The 18,257-nt window shown below is 46.4% G+C and overlaps 3 protein-coding genes across 3 annotated transcripts in view; all 3 read left to right on the plus strand.

The window, feature by feature from the left end:
- Positions 1 to 18,257, plus strand: part of LOC149443158 (uncharacterized) — a 183,554-nt gene that overhangs the window by 160,200 nt on the left and 5,097 nt on the right. The window contains exons 7-8 of the mRNA XM_089655846.1: positions 12,993 to 13,128; positions 13,399 to 14,242. Of these exons, the coding sequence (XP_089511972.1) occupies positions 12,993 to 13,128; positions 13,399 to 14,242 (980 nt within the window). The remainder of the gene's footprint in view (positions 1 to 12,992; positions 13,129 to 13,398; positions 14,243 to 18,257) is intronic.
- LOC149443167 (uncharacterized) lies at positions 62 to 4,806 on the plus strand. The gene is made up of 7 exons (XM_089655884.1): positions 62 to 102; positions 2,131 to 2,238; positions 2,512 to 2,646; positions 2,733 to 2,856; positions 2,971 to 3,068; positions 3,224 to 3,359; positions 3,773 to 4,806. The coding sequence occupies exons 2-7, from the start codon at positions 2,155 to 2,157 to the stop codon at positions 4,669 to 4,671; spliced, it is 1,476 nt and encodes a 491-aa protein (XP_089512010.1). The 5' UTR covers positions 62 to 102; positions 2,131 to 2,154; the 3' UTR covers positions 4,672 to 4,806.
- LOC149443168 (oocyte zinc finger protein XlCOF29-like) lies at positions 9,468 to 10,430 on the plus strand. Its single transcript, XM_089655904.1, has 3 exons — positions 9,468 to 9,663; positions 9,743 to 9,856; positions 10,059 to 10,430. The coding sequence occupies exons 1-3, from the start codon at positions 9,589 to 9,591 to the stop codon at positions 10,320 to 10,322; spliced, it is 453 nt and encodes a 150-aa protein (XP_089512030.1). The 5' UTR covers positions 9,468 to 9,588; the 3' UTR covers positions 10,323 to 10,430.

The raw sequence follows: 18,257 nt of genomic DNA on the forward strand, positions 1-18,257 counted from the left end.
CAGGTACAGACAGGAAATGTTGTCAGGTACAGGCAGGAAGTTCCATGTGGGAGGGAATTAACGAATAGTCATTGCTGGAACTGGAAGCAGGTAGGAGAGGAGGTAACGAGATTTTATTTTATCGTAGATCCCGTCACTGACCATTATTGAGAGACAAACTGCTCTGTCCCTCGTTGTAGTCCATTGTACACTCAGATAAATAAATATATTAATTAACGGCCCAAAGTGTTTATATTGCTCGGGTTTTCAACAGACCTCCGATTATTTCAGGTATTGATGACCCCAAAAACATCAGAAAGTAGTGACGATTGATGATCTTGATGGACTAACGTTATTGGAGGTCCTCACCAAGGTTCGGTGTTATTACTGGTGTACCCCAAGGTTCAATATTGGCAATGTGCCCCAAGAATCAGTGTTTTGGAGGACCCCAAGGTTCAGTGTTGTTAGTGGTGGACCCCAAAGTTCAGTGTTGTTAGTGGTGGACCCCAAGGTTCAGTGTTGGTGGTGTGCCCCAATATTCAGTATTGGTGGTGTGCCTCAAGATTCAGTATTGGCGGTGTTCCCCAAGATTCAGTGTTTTGGAGGACCCCATGGTTCCATGTTATTAGTGGTGGACCCCAAGATTCAGTGTTGGTTGTGGACCCCAAGGTTCAGTGTTGGTTGTGGACCCCAAGGTTCAGTGTTGGTTGTGGACCGCAAGGTTCAGTGTTGGTGGTGGACCCCAAGGTTCAGTGTTGGTGGTGGACCCCAAGGGATCAGTGTTATTAGTGGTGAACCCCAAGATTCAGTATTGGTGGTGTGCCACAAGGTTTAATGTTATTAGTGGTGGACGCCAAGATTTAGTGTTGGTGGTGGACTCCAAGGTTCACTGTTGATGGTGTACTCCAAGGTTCAGTATTATTAGTGGTGTACCCCAAGGGATTAGTGTTATTAGTGGTGCACCCCAAGATTCAGTGTTGGTGGTGTGCCCCAAGGTTCAATGTTAATAGTGATGGACCCCAAGATTCAGTATTATTAGTGGTGGATCTCAAGGTTCAATATTGGTGGTGTGCCCCAAGATTCAGTGTTTTGGAGGACCCCAAGGTTCCATATTATTAGTGGTGGACCGCAAGATTCAGTGTTGGTGGTGTGCCCCAAGATTCAGTGTTGGTGGTGGACCCCAAGATTCAGTGTTGGTGGTGGACCCCAAGATTCAGTGTTGGTGGTGGACCCCAAGGTTCAATGTTATTAGTGGGGGATCCCAAGGTTCAGTGTTGGTGTGCTCCAAGGTTCAGTATTATTAGTGGTGTACCCCAAGGGATCAGTGTTGGTGGTGTGCCCCAAGGTTCAGTGTTAATAGTGGTGGACCCCAAGATTCAGTGTGATTAGTTGTGGACCCCAAGGTTCATTGTTGGTGGTGTGCCCCAAGATTCAGTGTTGGAGGTGTGCACCAAGATTCAGTATTGGTGGTGTGCCACAAGATTCAGTGTTATTAGTGGTGGTCTGCAAGGTTCCTTGTTATTAGTGGTGGACCCCAAGATTCAATGTTGGTGGTAGATGCCAAGGTTCAGTGTTCTTAGTAGTGTACCTCAAGGTTCAGTTTTCCTGCTGTCTGAAGTCTTCTCAGGAACCACAGAGTGATGATGATCTCCTCTTTCCTCCACAGAGCTCTGTGGTTCCTCCTGCCGATCTCCTCATCACTATAAGTCATGCTATGGGGACATGGTAGTGACATAGAAATGTGCAGGAAAAACACCACAAGGAACCAGGAGATGGACACTCTGGAAAGACTTGGTTTCTGAAGAAGACTTTTTCTTTCATTTGGTCTGCATCAGAGATGTTCAGTGGTGTGGGTTGAAGGAGATCTTCTGTACAGGGAATATTTCTCTATGGGATTTAGTCTTTAAGTCTTTGTGTTTTGTATAAATGGAGGTGTGACCGCTGAGTTAATATTTAGTGCTAAAAGTTATCTTTCTTTTCCAGCTCAAAACCATAGAAAACCCTAAACTGAATGTTCCTCTGTGTGTAATCCTAGTGGGGAATGTTCTTCCATGATATAAACCCTCATATTATCCCCCCTCCCCCCTCATCCTAATATTGTACAACCAGTACAGGTCAGATCATTCTCTGTTATCAATTATTGGTCCACAGGAATCTGTATAGATCACATGACCAATGAGGATGGAGGAGGACCGGAGTCACATGACTGAGAGGATACTAAACCTCACCCTGGAGATCATCTACCTGCTGACCGGAGAGGTGAGGAGGATTCTGGGAGGTCACATGACATCACTCTCATCTCTTTTAATAAAACACAGACCTGACTGGAGAGGTGAGGAGGATTCTGGGAGGTCACATGACATCACTCTCGACTCTATTAATAAAACACAGACCTGACCGGGGAGGTGAGGAGGATTCTGGGAGGTCACATGACATCACTCTTATCTCTATTAATAAAACACAGACCTGACCGGAGAGGTGAGGAGGATTCTGGGTGTCTAACATGATGTTCCTATTGATTCTCCAATACAGAGATTTCCTCCTCTGAATTCAGGTGATTATATGACCATCACAGTGCCTCCATGTGACTCCCTAAACCCTGAGAGACACAACATGCAGAAGATTCTAGAAGTCACCAAGAAGATGATGGAGCTGCTGACAGGAGAGGTGAGCGGTGCCAGGAATTCTGGGACATTCTCCAGTAACAGACAAGGGATGTGTCTGGATGGTGACTGTATCATTGTGTGTGTCAGGTTCCTATAAGGTGTCAGGGTGTCACTGTCTATTTCTCCATGGAGGAGTGGGAGTATTTAGAAGGACACAAGGACCTCTACAAGGACGTCATGATGGACAATCAGCCGCCCCTCACATCACCAGGTAAGAGGAGACTTTATTGGAAAGGAGAGCAGTACGGAGGCTCCACCTAGATCCCCCATCATCTGATAAACACATAGAAACAATGGATTCAGTCAGTGTGTGTGTTTCCTACAGATGGATCCAGTCATGGGATTTCACCAGAGAGATGTCCCCGTCCTCTGTATTCCCGGGATTCCACACAGGAAGGTCACACCATCCTTCACCATCATCAGGTAGGTGGAGTTAAGGGTCAGGAACATAAAGTGATGGAACACTCTGACATGTAGAGACGATGTGTGGACTCTACAAGATGAGATGTTCTATGTAATCTCACATCATAAATCCTTCTATGTTACAGATGTTATTTTCTGCCACTCTGTTGGTTTAGGGTGAAGATCTGATTAAAATAAAAGTTGAGGATGAAGTAGAAGAGACGTATTTGAGGGATGATCAGCAATATACGGAGGAGGCTGAAATGAGGAGGACATTAAAAGAGGAGGACACTCCTACAGAGATCAGCACAGGTGACCAGAATATAAAACTTTACTAACACCTATTCTAGAGAAAATACTGCTGCCTATCACCAGAAGCCTAGGCCTATGGTCACTTGTTCTATGGTAAAGGGTCTACAAGTCTGAACTTTGACCTTCTTGTCCATTAGAGATCACATGGCCCAGTGCCTAGGCTTGTGGTTGTGTAAAGAGCATGTCCTTCCTAGTCCCCATTGGTTCCTGCTCCTCTGACAAGGCGGAGTAAATATAGAAATGATGTGGGAGGAGGATCAAAGGCCCTTTGACTGAAGAGCGGAAGAGTCCCAGCTGGTTGGGACATCCACAGAGAACATCTGCTCCCTCCTATCTCCCTGATCCAGATGGAGTCTTGATGGAAGTGAACTAACCCTCTCCTATCTATTGATGATGTTTTTCTATTTTTCCAGGACCCGCCATGGAGAAACCCTCAAAGGATCGTCTCACTTTATCTCCAGGTTGTAAAATGGAAGATGAGGACATCCCAGGAGATTGTGCCGGAAAAAAGACAATGAGCTCCACTATGGATGGTGGACTTCCCAGTGTGGAGAGACCATGGAATCCCTCTGACTCTGAGCAACCTCGTACTGTGGGGGATGGGGCCGGGATTCAGGGGGAGAAGAAACGTTCCTGCCCGGAATGTGGGGAATATTTTAGCTCTGAACTAAGTCTTACTGTACATCAGAGATATCACACAGGTGAGAAGCTTCATTCCTGTTCTGAGTGTGGGAAGTATTTTCTTCATAAATCAGAACTGGCGAGACATCGGAGATCTCATACGGGAGAGAAGCCGTATTCCTGTAATGAGTGCGGGAAATGTTTTCCACACAAATCAGAACTCGTTATACATCAAAGGTGTCACACAGGTGAGAAGCCTTATTCCTGCCCTGAGTGCGGGAAACGTTTTTCAGACAGGGCCAGTCTTTCCAGACATCAGAGATTGCACACAGGCGAGAAGCCATATTACTGCCCCGAGTGTGGAAAATGTTATACACGGAAATCAGAACTCGTTATACATCAAAGATCTCACACGGGGGAGAGGCCATATTCCTGCCCTGAGTGCGGAAAAAGTTTTTCACAGAAGTCCAATCTCAACACACATCAGAAGTCCCACACGGGTGAGAAGCCGTATTTCTGTCTTGAGTGTGGAAAATGTTTTTCACGGAAGTCCAATCTTACTGAACATCAGATATGCCACACACGGGAAAAACTTTTTTCCTGTACTGAGTGCGGGAAATGTTATCCACGAAAATCAAAACTTGTCAAACATCAAAAATCTCACATAAAAGAAGCCGTATTTCTAGCCTGAGTACGGGAAATGTTCTCCACAGAAATCAGAACTTGTTATACATTAATGATTTCACACAGGGGAGAAGCCAGTTTCCTATCCTGAGTGCGGGAAATGTTTTTCATGGAAGACTTGTCTTGCCAAACATCAGTGAACCCACACAACCCTCGAGGTGTATTAGTGTGCGGAGTGCGGGAAATGTCTTCTATATGGATTATATGTTGCCGTACATCAGAGATCTGACACTGGGAAGAAGCACACCTTGATATACACCTCGGAAAACATGTGGCTGAGCGCTCCTCTGATCTTTATCATGGAAGAAACACTCTATAAGGAGATCAGAGATCACTAAAGACTTCAAAGTTGTGTCTGGCTCCCTCTGCTAGGAGAGGGAAGGGGGGGGGGTGTTACTGCTGGTTGGGTCCCTCTAGCCGTGTAGTCTGATCTCCCCTGACCTTCAGCAGAAGCTTCCATGGAGGACATTATGGTGAGAGAGAAGAGGGGGTCACTGCTGGTTGGGTCCCTCTAGCCGTGTAGTCTGATCTCCCCTGACCTTCAGCAGAAGCTTCCATGGAGGACATCATGGTGAGAGAGAAGGAGGGGGGGGTCACTGCTGGTTGGGTCCCTCTAGCAGTGTAGTCTGATCTCCCCTGTCCTTCAGTAGAAGCTTCCAAGGAGGACATCATGGTGAGGGAGGAGAGTGCTACCTGCTGGCTGAATGGGGAAAATATGACATTCTCTGATGTAACATTGTATATTTACTTAATAAAAATACAAATGTAATGTAAAAACACATTTTTTTAAATAATTGAAACAAAAATTTAATATTTATGTTCCTAAACTCACAATATTCTCTGTAAGTCGTTTGATCGAAGTCTTCCGTCAGATTTGTGTGATGAAATATTCTTCTTTATTCCTTTCTCTAATACTACAAGTACGGCCCATCCTGTAGGTTTCAGTCTCCATCTTTTGTCTTAGTAGTTTGGTGTTCCCAGCTTGTCCTTGTTGGAACAGCAAACTCTCCCCCTTCTCATAGATCTCAGGCCGTCTGTAGTATACTCCAATGATAAGTGCATCAGTCCATAGACCCATCTATCATTCCTCCCGTAATTCCTCCTCCGCACCATCACCTTGTTGGAACAGCCGACTCTACCTTCTCATAGACCTCAGGACGTCTGTAGTATACTCCAATGATAAGTCCATCAGTCCATAAACCCATCTATCATTCCTCCCGTAATTCCTCCTCCGCACCATCACCTTGTTGGAACAGCCGACTCTACCTTCTCATAGACCTCAGGACGTCTGTAGTATACTCCAATGATAAGTCCATCAGTCCATAGACCCATCTATCATTCCACCCGTAATTCCTCCTCCTCACCATCACCTTGTTGGAACAGCCGACTCTCCCCCTTCTCATAGACCTCAGGACGTCTGTAGTATACTCCAATGATAAGTCCATCAGTCCATAGACCCATCTACCATTCCTCCCGTAATTCCTCCTCCGCACCATCACCACCTCCAACCACAAAGTCATCTTTCTTCCTCACTTTCACATCACATCTAACATAGAGAAACCCCCCTCCATCTTTTCTATGTCCTGTGTCCCTCTAAAGAAGAGGATCAGCATGAATACAAACAGCCCAATCTTGGGAGGAGCTAAGCTGTGTTTCTGGAACACCAACTCCATTCTCATCACTGACACTATCAACATCTCCCATTCTGCTCGGCAGGTTGCTCGCTTGGTTACTGGATGACTCTGCCTTGACTTTGTGTGTCTCTGTCCTGTCTATCTATCAGCTCCGGTTGTCACGGTGTGTTCCGGCCTCATGCTTATCAGAAGTTCCGGCAAGCCATGTACCCAGATCTTGCAGTTCCAGTGGAGTGCTTCCTTAACCTCAGCTGGCCGGTCCGGCATCTCCTGTTTCTGACTGGATGCCCTGCTTGATTTACTCATTGCTGACCCTGGTTATTACTCTGACTACGCTTCTGGCTCCAGATTGGCTCTACAGTCCTGCCGAGTGCTTGTCCTGGCTATTATATCAGCTCCGGTTGTCACGGTGTGTTCCAGCCTCATGCTTATCAGAAGTTCCGGCAAGCCACGTACCTAGATCTTGCAGCTCCAGTGGAGTGCTTCCTTAACCTCAGCTGGCCGGTTCGGCATCTCCTCTGTTCCTGACTGAATGCCCTGCTTGATTTACTCGTTGCTGACCCTGGCTATTACTCTGACTACGCTTCTGGCTCCAGTTTGGCTCTACAGTCCTGCTGAGTGCTTGTCCTGGCTATCTATTATATCAGCTCCGGTTGTCACGGTGTGTTCCGGCCTCATGCTTATCAGAAGTTCTGGCAAGCCACGTACCCAGATTTTGCAGTTCCAGTGGAGTGCTTCCTTAACCTCAGCTGGCCGTTCCGGCGTCTCCTTTCTTCCTGACTGGATGCCCTGCTTGATTCACTGAGGTTACACCTCCAACCGCAAGTTCTACAATCAATATTCACAGGCACTCATGTTCCTCCTGTCCCTCACCCCCATCTGGTCCACCTTCAGTGGGGCCTGGGTTGGAGATACAAGAGAGGCTGACGTCCTCAATTCAGACTTCTATCAGGTACATGACAGCATAACTTCCCCATGTCTACTATGTCACTTAACTGTGTATTTCTATCTTTAAACCATTTCCCAGCAATATTATCTTTCCCTGGTGGAATATACTCCGTATCCACCAGGGGCATCAACGGAGAATTATACTTCCAACCCATTGAATTGTGCAAACCATTCCAAATTCTCAACACCTCCCGTGTCAGTGTGCTACTATCTTCATCTATAACCCGAAACGTTTGTGGGATCCAAATGATCCTCTCTAATTGTGTATTACTTAGTATACCTTCCATTTTAACCCAACTTTTCGCTTGTGAATTATGTGTCCAATCTACCACCCGTGATAATAGCACCGACATGTAATACTTCCTCATATTTGGCAGATTTAATCCTCCTTTCTCTTTGTTATAACATTTTGTACTTAATTCTTGGTTTCTTATTAGCCCATATAAACCTCCGTATCAATTTTCTTAGTATCCTAAAAAAGATCCAAGTAGATATATTGGGAGCATTTGAAACTTATACAGGATATTTGGGACTATCACCATCTTGACCAGATTTATACGCCCAATCTACAAGACCCAACTCATTGAGAGTCTTCTCAACTCATCTTTAACTTCATTTATTAATGGAATATAATTAACTTGGTATAAGTTCTTTATTGAGGGGGTGAGACCCACCATAACCACCATAAACCTCGCCCATCATCCCTCATTTCATCCTCTGATAATATCTATCAGTGGGAGACTACTTCAACATGGCAGCCCTCTCTTAGTTATATCATTTTAAAGCCCGGGAAAAAGCAAACCTCTTTCCCTCCCACCCCCCCTCTGACCTCTTCAGTATTTTCTAACTCCTATGTTGTACTCACCTATGTCTGCTGCCCATGACCCTCACCTTCATCATTCACCAGGTGTAAAGAACTGGTAAGCGAACAATGCAGACGTACCTGCGCTGTCTTGACCCCAGTGGTTTTCTTTTGCTGGCATCAATGCTGCAGAATACTCTTCTGGCTCTTGAGAGGACCCCGCTGCTGGACAGCCAATAGGAATCGTTCATGTCTAGCAGGCAGTGATGTGGACAACCAGGGGCGGACTGAGAACTCATGGGGCCCCCGGGCAATAGGGGATCATGGGGCCCCTGTGTCCTTGCCCAAACTCAAGCCTATGAAAAAGGTTCCAGGGGCATCTCATGAGGCTCCTATTGACCCCGGGCCCTCGGACAGTGCCCGAGTTTCCAAATGATCAGTCCGCCCCTGTGGACAAACAAAGAAACACCTAGCCTTCCATACATAGAAGGATAGTGAAGACTTGAAAATGGAATGTCAAGTGACCTTGGATGTAGGCGAATTAAACGGGCACTTGGGTAGGTTTTTTTGACAATTTTTTGGTGGGCATGAATGAGATCTGCAATAATTAGGTTCATGCTGCCTGTCCTTGCAGAGGGGCCCCGTAATGAAGGCATTTCGGTGGTATGGCACCCCTATTGCAAGCCCTTCCATCCAAGCTATTTAGATGCTGACATTGAAGTATTTTTTATTGGTCCCCAGGTCAACGTTGGAAGACAGAGCTGGAATTGTTGATAACGTGATGGGGCTTTAAAGTGAGACTAAATTCTGCTTTAAAAAATAAGTTGAAGAACTCAAAAATGTTTCTTCTATTGCTCTCAGCCTCCTCCATAATCCCTTTTTTACTGATGTGATCTGACTTCCTGTTAGAGCAGCCTTTCACAAACCCCTAATATACTTTTCAGGACTCGGGGATCCCTTGCTAAACCCAATGCAGGTCAATAGGAAAAATGCCTCTTACATTGGTGATCAATAGAAAGAATGCCACCCTTACAGACAGCTAAACAGTCATTGGTTTAATGCTGTTGGTTTTGACAAGTGGGCTTGATCCTGGTCAGATAGGAGGTCAATCAGCCATAGCTCAAGGAACCCCTAGAACCCTTTGGAGGAACCCTGGCTGAGAAAAGCTTGACTAGGCAGTCATATATTTCTGTCCCCCTTGGTGGGAGTGGAGGTGACCCATCTATGAGGACATAGAGTCCACACCAGAGGTGGAAACTCGGGCACTGCCCAAGGGCTCGGGGTCAGTAGGGGGCCCCATGAGATGCCCCTGGTACCTTTTTCATAGGCTTTTTTGAGTTTGGGCAAGGACACAGGGGCCCCATGATCCCCTATTGCCCGGGGGCCCCATGAGTTGTCAGTCCACCCCTGGCATACACACCCAGCACAAGGCCGGGGTCACACTACCAGAAGGTTCTCGGGGCTGCAGTTCCTCTGAGCTCCAAAAGGTGGGGATCTCACTTCTACCCAGACAGGAAGTCTCTATGGTAGACAGGAAGTGATGTCAAGAACAGACAGGAAATTACATGTGGTACGAAGTAGAGAGGAGACATTGCTGGAAGTGGCAGCAAAGGAGGTAATAAGATCTGATTTTCTATTTACAGGAAACTCCAAATAATTCTTACTTTAATTTGTCAAAATGATCTCTCTATAAGAAAGCCGGAATAGATAAAATGACGACACGAATGAGGATGGAGGAGGACCGGAGTCACATGACTGAGAGGATACTAAACCTCACCCTGGAGATCATCTACCTGCTGACCGGAGAGGTGAGGAGGATTCTGGGAGGTCACATGACACCACTCTTATCTCTATTAATAAAACACAGACCTGACCGGAGAGGTGAGGAGGATTCTGGGAGGTCACATGACATCACTCTGGTCTAGTCTGGCCAATAGACCATGTTCTTCTTGTAGACATGTAGATGATGTCAGATGATTGATATCGGTTTCTCTTTCTCCTGATCTGTAGGATTATGTTGTAGTGAAGAAGTCTAGTGGGGAGCCAATCTCAGGAGGATGGAGCAGGACCCAGAGCCCCACCATGGTGCCTCCCCCTCGTTCTCCGATACCTGAGAGGAACAAAGAGCAGAAGATCCTGGAACTGACCACCATGATGGTCCATCTGCTGACAGGAGAGGTGAGCAGTGCCGGGAATTCTGGGACATTCTCCAGTAACAGACAAGGGATGTGTCTGGATGGTGACTGTATCATTGTGTGTGTCAGGTTCCTATAAGGTGTCAGGGTGTCACTGTCTATTTCTCCATGGAGGAGTGGGAGTATTTAGAAGGACACAAGGACCTCTACAAGGACGTCATGATGGACAATCAGCCGCCCCTCACATCACCGGGTAAGAGGAGACTTTATTGGAAAGGAGAGAGCAGTACGGAGGCTCCACCTAGATCCCCCATCATCTGATAAACACATAGAAACAATATACACTGCTCAAAAAAATGAAAGGAACACTTTGTAATCCGAGTCGCATCGAGTCCAGGAGATTCCTGGGATATGGATCTGGTCAGTTAAGTAGCAGAGGGGGTTGTTCATCAGTTTCAGCTGCTTTGGTGTTCATGAAATTAACAGGTGCACTAGATGGGCAACAATGAGATGACCCCCAAAACAGGAATGGTTTTACAGATGGAGGCCACTAGCATTGTTTTCCCTACTCATCTTTTCTGACTGTTTTTCACTCGTTTTGCATTTGGCTAGGGTTAGTGTTGCTACTGGTAGGATGAGGCCATACCTGGACACTACAGAGGTGGCACAGGCAGTCCAACTCCTCCAGGATGGCACATCAATACGTGCCTTTGCCAGAATGTCTCGAGCATGGAGGAGATTCCAGGAGACAGGCAGTGACTCTAGGAGAGCTGGACAGGGCCGTAGAAGGTTCTTAACCCATCAGCAGGACCGGTATCTGCTCCTTTGTGCAAGGAGGAACAGGATGAGCACTGCCAGAGCCCTACAAAATAACCTCCAGCAGGCCATTGGTGGGAATGTCTCTGACCAATCAGAAACAGCCTTCATGTGAGTGGCCTGAGCGCCCGACGTCCTCTAGTGGGCTCTGTGCTCACTGCCCAGCAACACAGAGCTCAATTGGCATTTGCCATTGAACCCCAGAAATGGCAGGTCCACCACTGGCGCCCTGTGCTTTTCACAGATAAGAGCAGGTTCCCCCTGAGCACGTGTCAGATGTGAAAGGGTCTGGTAACATGATTCAGCATGACCATTTTGGTGGTGGGTCAGTGATGGTCTGGGGAGGCATATCCATGTGGTTACACCCCTTTAGCTCCTGCTGGATAAATGCATGCACTAGCTGTTGGGATTTGAGCACAGGGATCTCTTGTTTGTTGTATTGTTGGGTCAGTAGCCAGACCTGAACCATTGTGTCTTTTCCCCTATGTTAGCATTGTGTCCACAGTAGCATTTGCATAGGCAGGGCAGAGTAGGACTGGCCATAGAGGGATTACTTTGACGCAGTTGGCCAGCTTAAGCATGTATTGCAATATGTGTGAACTAAATATCCCTATTTATTGCATAGTCTGCTTGAAAGGGTATATACCAGTGTGCAGAGGGTCCTTCAGAATTTCTAATATCCATGGAGGGACGCACAGACCTTTACAGGCTAGACAATGGCCCCCTGACTGCCATTAGGTATCGGGATCAAATCCTTGGACCCATTGTCAGACCCTATGCTGGTGCAGTGGGTCCTGGGTTCCTCCTGGTGCAGTGGGTCCTGGGTTCCTCCTGGTGCAGTGGGTCCTGGGTTCCTCCTGGTGCATGACAATGCTCAATCTCATGTGGTAAGAGATTGCCGACAGTTCCTGGAGGATGAAGGAATTGATACCATTCAATGGCCCCTACGCTCACCTGACCTAAATCCAATAGAACACTTCTGGGATGTCATGTTTCGGTCCATCCGAGGCCACCAGGTTGCACCTCAGACTGTCCAGGAGCTCAGTGACGCTCTGGTCCAGATCTGGGAGGAAATCCCCCAGGACACCATCCGTGCTCTCATTAGGAGCCTCCCCCGACGTTGTCAGGCATGCATACAAGCATGTGGGGGCCACACAGACTACTGAGGACCATTCTGAGTTGCTGCAATGACATTTCACCAACATGGACTCGCCTACTGCATCATTTCTTCACTTTGATTTTCGGGGTGTCTTTGAATTCAGTCCTCTGTAGGCCGATCATTTTCATTTCCATCCAACGATAGGGCATCCTTCCGTTCCTCACCTATCACCCCGTCCATGTCAGTATAGAGATCCAGCCGGAGCTTCCTCCCCATTGAGATCTGGTGGATTTGCAAAGTCTTCCTTTCATTTTTTTGAGCAGTGTATTCAGTCAGTGTGTGTGTTTCCTACAGATGAATCCAGTCATGGGAACCCACCAGAGAGATGTCCTCGTCCTCTGTATTCCCGGGATTGCACACAGAAAGGTCACACCATTCCCCACCATCATCAGGTAGATGAGGAACAATCACTGATAGGTATCATTTAAACACGGAATGTTTGTTACAATAAATGTTTTATAAAATCTTTCAGAGTGGAAACTGCGGGGATTACAACATTGTAGTTAAAGAAGAGTATAAAGAGGAGGATGAGGAGTATGGAGTGATGGAGGAACTTTCAGAAGGACACAAGGAAATGATGGAGCCACCTAATACCATGAACCCACCAGAGAGATGTCCCCGTCCTCTGTATTGCCGGGATTACACACAGGAAGGTCACACCATCCCTCACCATCATCAGGTAGGTGGAGTTGAGGGTCAGGAACATAAAGTGATGGAACACTCTGACATGTGGAGACGATGTGTGGACTCTACAAGATGAGATGTTCTATGTGATCTCACATCATAAATCCTTCTATGTTACAGATGTTATTTTCTGCCATTCTGTTGGTTTAGGGTGAAGATCTGATGAACATGAAAGTTGAGGGTGAAGTAGAAGAGACGTATGTGAGGAATGATCAGCAATATACGGAGGAGGCTGGAATTAGGAGGATATTCATAGAGGAGGACACTCCTACAGAGATCAGCACAGGTGACCAGAATATATTCTTCTCTTATCTCTGCTCTGTTACCACCCCCCCAGCCCCCATTGGTTCCTGCTCCTCTGACAAGGCGGTGTAAATGTAGAAGTGATCTGGGATGAGGAGCAAAGGCCCTTTGACTGAAGAGGGGAAGAGTCCCAGCTGGTTGGGACCTCCACAGAGAACATCTGCTCCCTCCTATCTCCCTGATCCAGATGGAATCTTGATGGAAGTGAACTAACCCTCTCCTATCTATTGATGATGTTTTTCTATTTTTCCAGGACCTGCCATGGAGAAACCCTCAAAGGATCGTCTCACTTTATCTCCTGGTTGTAAAATGGAAGATGAGGACATCCCAGGAGATTGTGCAGGAGAAAAGACAATGAGCTCCACTATGGATGGTGGACTTCCCAGTGTGGAGAGACCATGGAGTTCCTCTGACTCTGAGCACCCTCGTACTGTGGGGGGTGGGGCCGGAGTTCAGGGGGAGAAGACATATCCCTGTCCTGAATGTGCGGAAAGTTTCAGTTCTGAATTAAGTCTTTCTGTACATCAGAGGTCCCACACGGGTGAGGAGATTCATTCCTGTTCTGAGTGCGGGAAATATTTTTTTTATAAATCAGAACTTATCATACATTACAGATCTCACACGGGGGAGAAGCCGTATTCCTGTCTTGATTGCGGGAAATGTTTTTCACAGAAATCCTGTCTATCCAGACATCAGAGATTGCACACGGGCGAGAAGCCGTATTCTTGCCGTGAGTGCGGGAAATGTTTTCCACGGAAATCAGACCTTGTTATACACCAAAGATCTCACACGGGTGAGAAGCCGTATGCCTGCCCTGAGTGTGGGAAATGTTTTTCACAGAAGTACAACCTAAACACCCATCAGAGGTGTCACACGGGTGAGAAGCCTTTTTCCTGTCCCGTGTGTGGGAAATGTTTTTCCCGAAAGTCCACTCTTACTGAACATCAGATCTGCCACACGCGGGAGAGGCAGTTTTCCTGCCCTGAGTGTGGGAAATGTCCACAGAGATCAGAACTTGTCAAATGTCAAAGATCTCAGACAGCGGAGAAGCCATATTCATGCTCAGAGTGTGGGAAATGTTTTATGGCAGAAGTCTTGTCTTTCCAAACATCAGAGAACCCACACCACCCTCCATGTGTACTGGAGTCTGAAATGCAGGAAGCGTCTTCTGTATGAATCATACTTTCAGTTGAGATTTATCATACTACAGGATTTATATCTCTCATCGCTTTCTCAGGCCTCTGCTTTTACTTGGAGAGTGGCACCTGCTTGAGGAAATGGGAAAATATGACTTTTTATTATGCAATATTTTATATTTGCTGCTATAAAAAATGCAGATCTATAAAAAATAAAAAATATATATTTTTATTATGGACCAAATGATGATATTCTGTCCATACTGAAAGGTATCTCAGTCTTTGTAAAATGACGTATAAATGTCCGCCTTCAGATCTGTACTATGGAAAGTTTCCTTTTTGTCTTTTATTACTTTTCTAACATTTAAAAGGAAAAAAACTATCACACTTACTTAGATGTCTGCAGGACCGATCTTGTGTGCAGCTGTCCCTCGCCACCTCTGAGACCGAGAACTGAGTGATTAAGCACCTCAAATCTTCAGGCTGTCAGTCTAAAGCTCTCTGCACTGCCCCTCCACCACTCACTGAGGCACTGGACTGTGCAGGGGGTCAATATTCAGTTCCAACTTTCTTTTTCTTAGTAAGTTAGGATGAATGTTTTTTATTTCCACCTAGTAACCCCGTCATGGCTGTCCTCTTCCTCCACCGTCACGTCAGTCCTCTTCCTCCACCGTCATTTCCATCCTCTTCCTCCACCGTCACGTCCGTCCTCTTTCTCCACCATCACGTCCGTCCTCTTTCTCCACCGTTTCGTCCATCCTCTTCCTCCACCGTCACGCCCGTCCTCTTCCTCCACCGTCACGCCCGTCCTCTTCCTCCACCGTCACACCCGTCCTCTTCCTCCACCGTCACGTCCGTCCTCTTCACCGTCACGTCCGTCCTCTTCCTCCACCGTCACGTCCGTCCTCTTTCTCCACTGTTTCGTCCATCCTCTTCCTCCACCGTCATGTCTGTCCTCTTCCTCCACCGTCACGCCCGTCCTCTTCTTCCACCATCACGCCTATCCTCTTCCTCTACTGTCACGTCCATCTTCTTTCTCCATCGTCACGTCAGTCCTCTACCGTCACGTCCGTCCTCTTCCTCCACCGTCACACCCGTCCTCTTCCTCCACCGTCACGTCCGTCCTCTTCACCGTCATGTCCGTCCTCTTCCTCCACTGTCACACCCGTCCTCTACCGTTATGTCTGTCCTCTTCCTCCACTGTCATGCCTGTCCTCTTGCTCCACCGTCATGCCTGTCCTCTTCCTCCATAGTCACTGTGATGTCTTTTATCTCCAGCAGATGATGATACACACATATACAGGTGAAACTCAAAAAATTAGAATATCGTGCAAAAGTTCATTTATTTCAGTAATGCAACTTAAAAGGTGAAATTAGTATATGAGATAGACTCATTACATGCAAAGCAAGATAGTACAAGCTGTGATTTGTCATAATTGTGATGATTATGGCTTACAGCTCATGAAAACCCCAAATCCACAATCTCAGAAAATGAGAATATTGTGAAAAGGTACAATATTCTAGGCTCAAAGTGTCCCACTCTAATCAGCTAATTAAGCCATAACACCTGCAAAGGGTTCCTGAGCCTTTAAATGGTCTCTCAGTCTGGTTCAGTAGGAATCACAATCATGGGAAAGACTGCTGACCTGACACCATCATTGACACCCTCCATAAGGAGGGAAAGCCTCAAAAGGTCATTGCAAAAGAAGTTGGATGTTCCCAAAGTGCTGTATCAAAGCACATTAATAGAACGTTATGTGGAAGGGAAAGGTGCACAAGCAGCAGGGATGACCGCAGCCTGGAGAGGATTGTCAGGAAAAGACCATTCAAAAGTGTTGGGGACTTTCACAAGGAGTGGACTGAGGCTGGAGTCAGTGCATCAATAGCCACCACACACAGACGGATCCTGGACATGGGCTTCAAATGTCGTATTCCTTTTGTCAAGCCGCTCCTGAACAACAAACAACATCAGAAGCGTCTTACCTGGGCTAAAGAAAAACAGACCTGGTCTGTTGCTCAGTGATCCAAAGTCCTCTTTTTTGATCAGAGCAACTTTTGCATCTCATTTGGAAACCAAGGGCCCAGAGTATGGAGGAAGAATGAAGAGGCACACACTGCAAGATGCTTGAAGTCCAGTGTGAAGTTTCCACAGTCTGTGTTGATTTGGGGAGCCATGTCATCTGCTGGTGTTGGTCCACTGTGCTTCATTAAGTCCAGGGTCAATGCAGCCGTCTACCAGGAGATTTTGGAGCTCTTCATGCTTCCTTCCACAGACGAGCTTTATGGGGATGCTGACTTCATTTTCCAGCAGGACTTGGCACCTGCCCACACTGCCAAAAGCACCAAAACCTGGTCCAGTGACCGTGGGATTACTGTGCTTGATTGGCCAGCAAACTTGCCTGACCTGAACCCCATAGAAAATCTATGGGGCATTGCCAAGAGAAAGATGAGAGACATGAGACCGAACAATGTAGAAGAGCTGAAGGCCGCTATTGAAGCATCCTGGTCTTCCATAACACCTCAGCAGTGCCACAAGCTGATAGCTTCCATGCCACGCCGCATTGAGGCAGCAATTGCTGCAAAAGGGGCCCAAACCAAGTACTGAGTACATATGCATGCTTATACTGTTCAGAGGTCAGATATTGTTCTATGTACAATCCTTGTTTTATTGATTGCATGTAATATTCTCATTTTCTGAGATTGTGGATTTGGGGTTTTCATGAGCTGTAAGCCATAATCATCGCAATGACGGCTTGAACTATCTTGCTTTGCATGTAATGAGTCTTATCTCATATACAGTCAGGTCCGTAAATATTGGGACATCGACACAATTCTAACATTTTTGGCTCTATACACCACCACAATGGATTTGAAATGAAACGAACAATATGTGCTTTAACTGCAGACTGTCAGCTTTAATTTCAGGGCATTTACATCCAAATCAGGTGAACGGTTTAGGAATTACAACAGTTTGCATATGTGCCTCCCATTTGTTAAGGGACCAAAAGTAATGGGACAGAATAATAATCATAAATCAAACTTTCACTTTTTAATACTTGGTTGCAAATACTTTGCAGTCAATTACAGCCTGAAGTCTGAAACGCATAGACATCACCAGACGCCGGGTTTCATCCCTGGTGATGCCAGGCCTCTACTGCAACTGTCTTCAGTTCCTGCTTGTTCTTGGGGCATTTTCCCTTCAGTTTTGTCTTCAGCAAGTGAAATGCATGCTCAATCGGATTCAGGTCAGGTGATTGACTTGGCCATTGCATAACATTCCACTTCTTTCCCTTAAAAAACTCTTTGGTTGCTTTTGCAGTATGCTTTGGGTCATTGTCCATCTGCACTGTGAAGCGGCGTCCAATGAGTTGTGAAGCATTTGGCTGAATATGAGCAGATAATATTGCCCGAAACACTTCAGAATTCATCCTGCTGCTTTTATCAGCAGTCACATCATCAATAAATACAAGAGAACCAGTTCCATTGGCAGCCATACATGCCCACGCCATGACACTACCACCACCGTGCTTCACTGATGAGGTGGTATGCTTAGGATCATGAGCAGTTCCTTTCCTTCTCCATACTCTTCTCTTCCCATCACTCTGGTACAAGTTGATCTTGGTATCATCTGTCCATAGGATGTTGTTCCAGAACTGTGAAGGCTTTTTTAGATGTCGTTTGGCAAACTCTAATCTGGCCTTCCTGTTTTTGAGGCTCACCAATGGTTTACATCTTGTGGTGAACCCTCTGTATTCACTCTGGTGAAGTCTTCTCTTGACTGTTGACTTTGACACACATACACCTACCTCCTGAAGAGTGTTCTTGATCTGGCCAACTGTTGTGAAGGGTGTTTTCTTCACCAGGGAAAGAATTCTTCAGTCATCCACCACAGTTGTTTTCCGTGGTCTTCCGGGTCTTTTGGTGTTGCTGAGCTCACCGGTGCGTTCCTTCTTTTTAAGAATGTTCCAAACAGTTG

Source organism: Staurois parvus, unplaced genomic scaffold, assembly GCF_062004578.1.
Source record: "Staurois parvus isolate SC_StPar_1 unplaced genomic scaffold, SC_StPar_1.0 ptg000874l, whole genome shotgun sequence".
NCBI classification, from domain to species: Eukaryota; Metazoa; Chordata; class Amphibia; order Anura; family Ranidae; genus Staurois; species Staurois parvus.

Bases quoted from the DNA above. Each gene is read 5' to 3' on its own strand.
- LOC149443167 (XM_089655884.1), top strand. From the start codon at position 2,155: ATGAGGATGGAGGAGGACCGGAGTCACATGACTGAGAGGATACTAAAC. The intron at 2,857-2,970 runs GTAAGAGGAGAC...TGTTTCCTACAG, and splicing joins GCCGCCCCTCACATCACCAG to ATGGATCCAGTCATGGGATT. The intron at 3,360-3,772 runs GTGACCAGAATA...CTATTTTTCCAG, and splicing joins TCCTACAGAGATCAGCACAG to GACCCGCCATGGAGAAACCC.
- LOC149443168 (XM_089655904.1), top strand. From the start codon at position 9,589: ATGTCAAGAACAGACAGGAAATTACATGTGGTACGAAGTAGAGAGGAG. The intron at 9,664-9,742 runs GTAATAAGATCT...TCTCTCTATAAG, and splicing joins TGGAAGTGGCAGCAAAGGAG to AAAGCCGGAATAGATAAAAT. The intron at 9,857-10,058 runs GTGAGGAGGATT...CCTGATCTGTAG, and splicing joins TCTACCTGCTGACCGGAGAG to GATTATGTTGTAGTGAAGAA.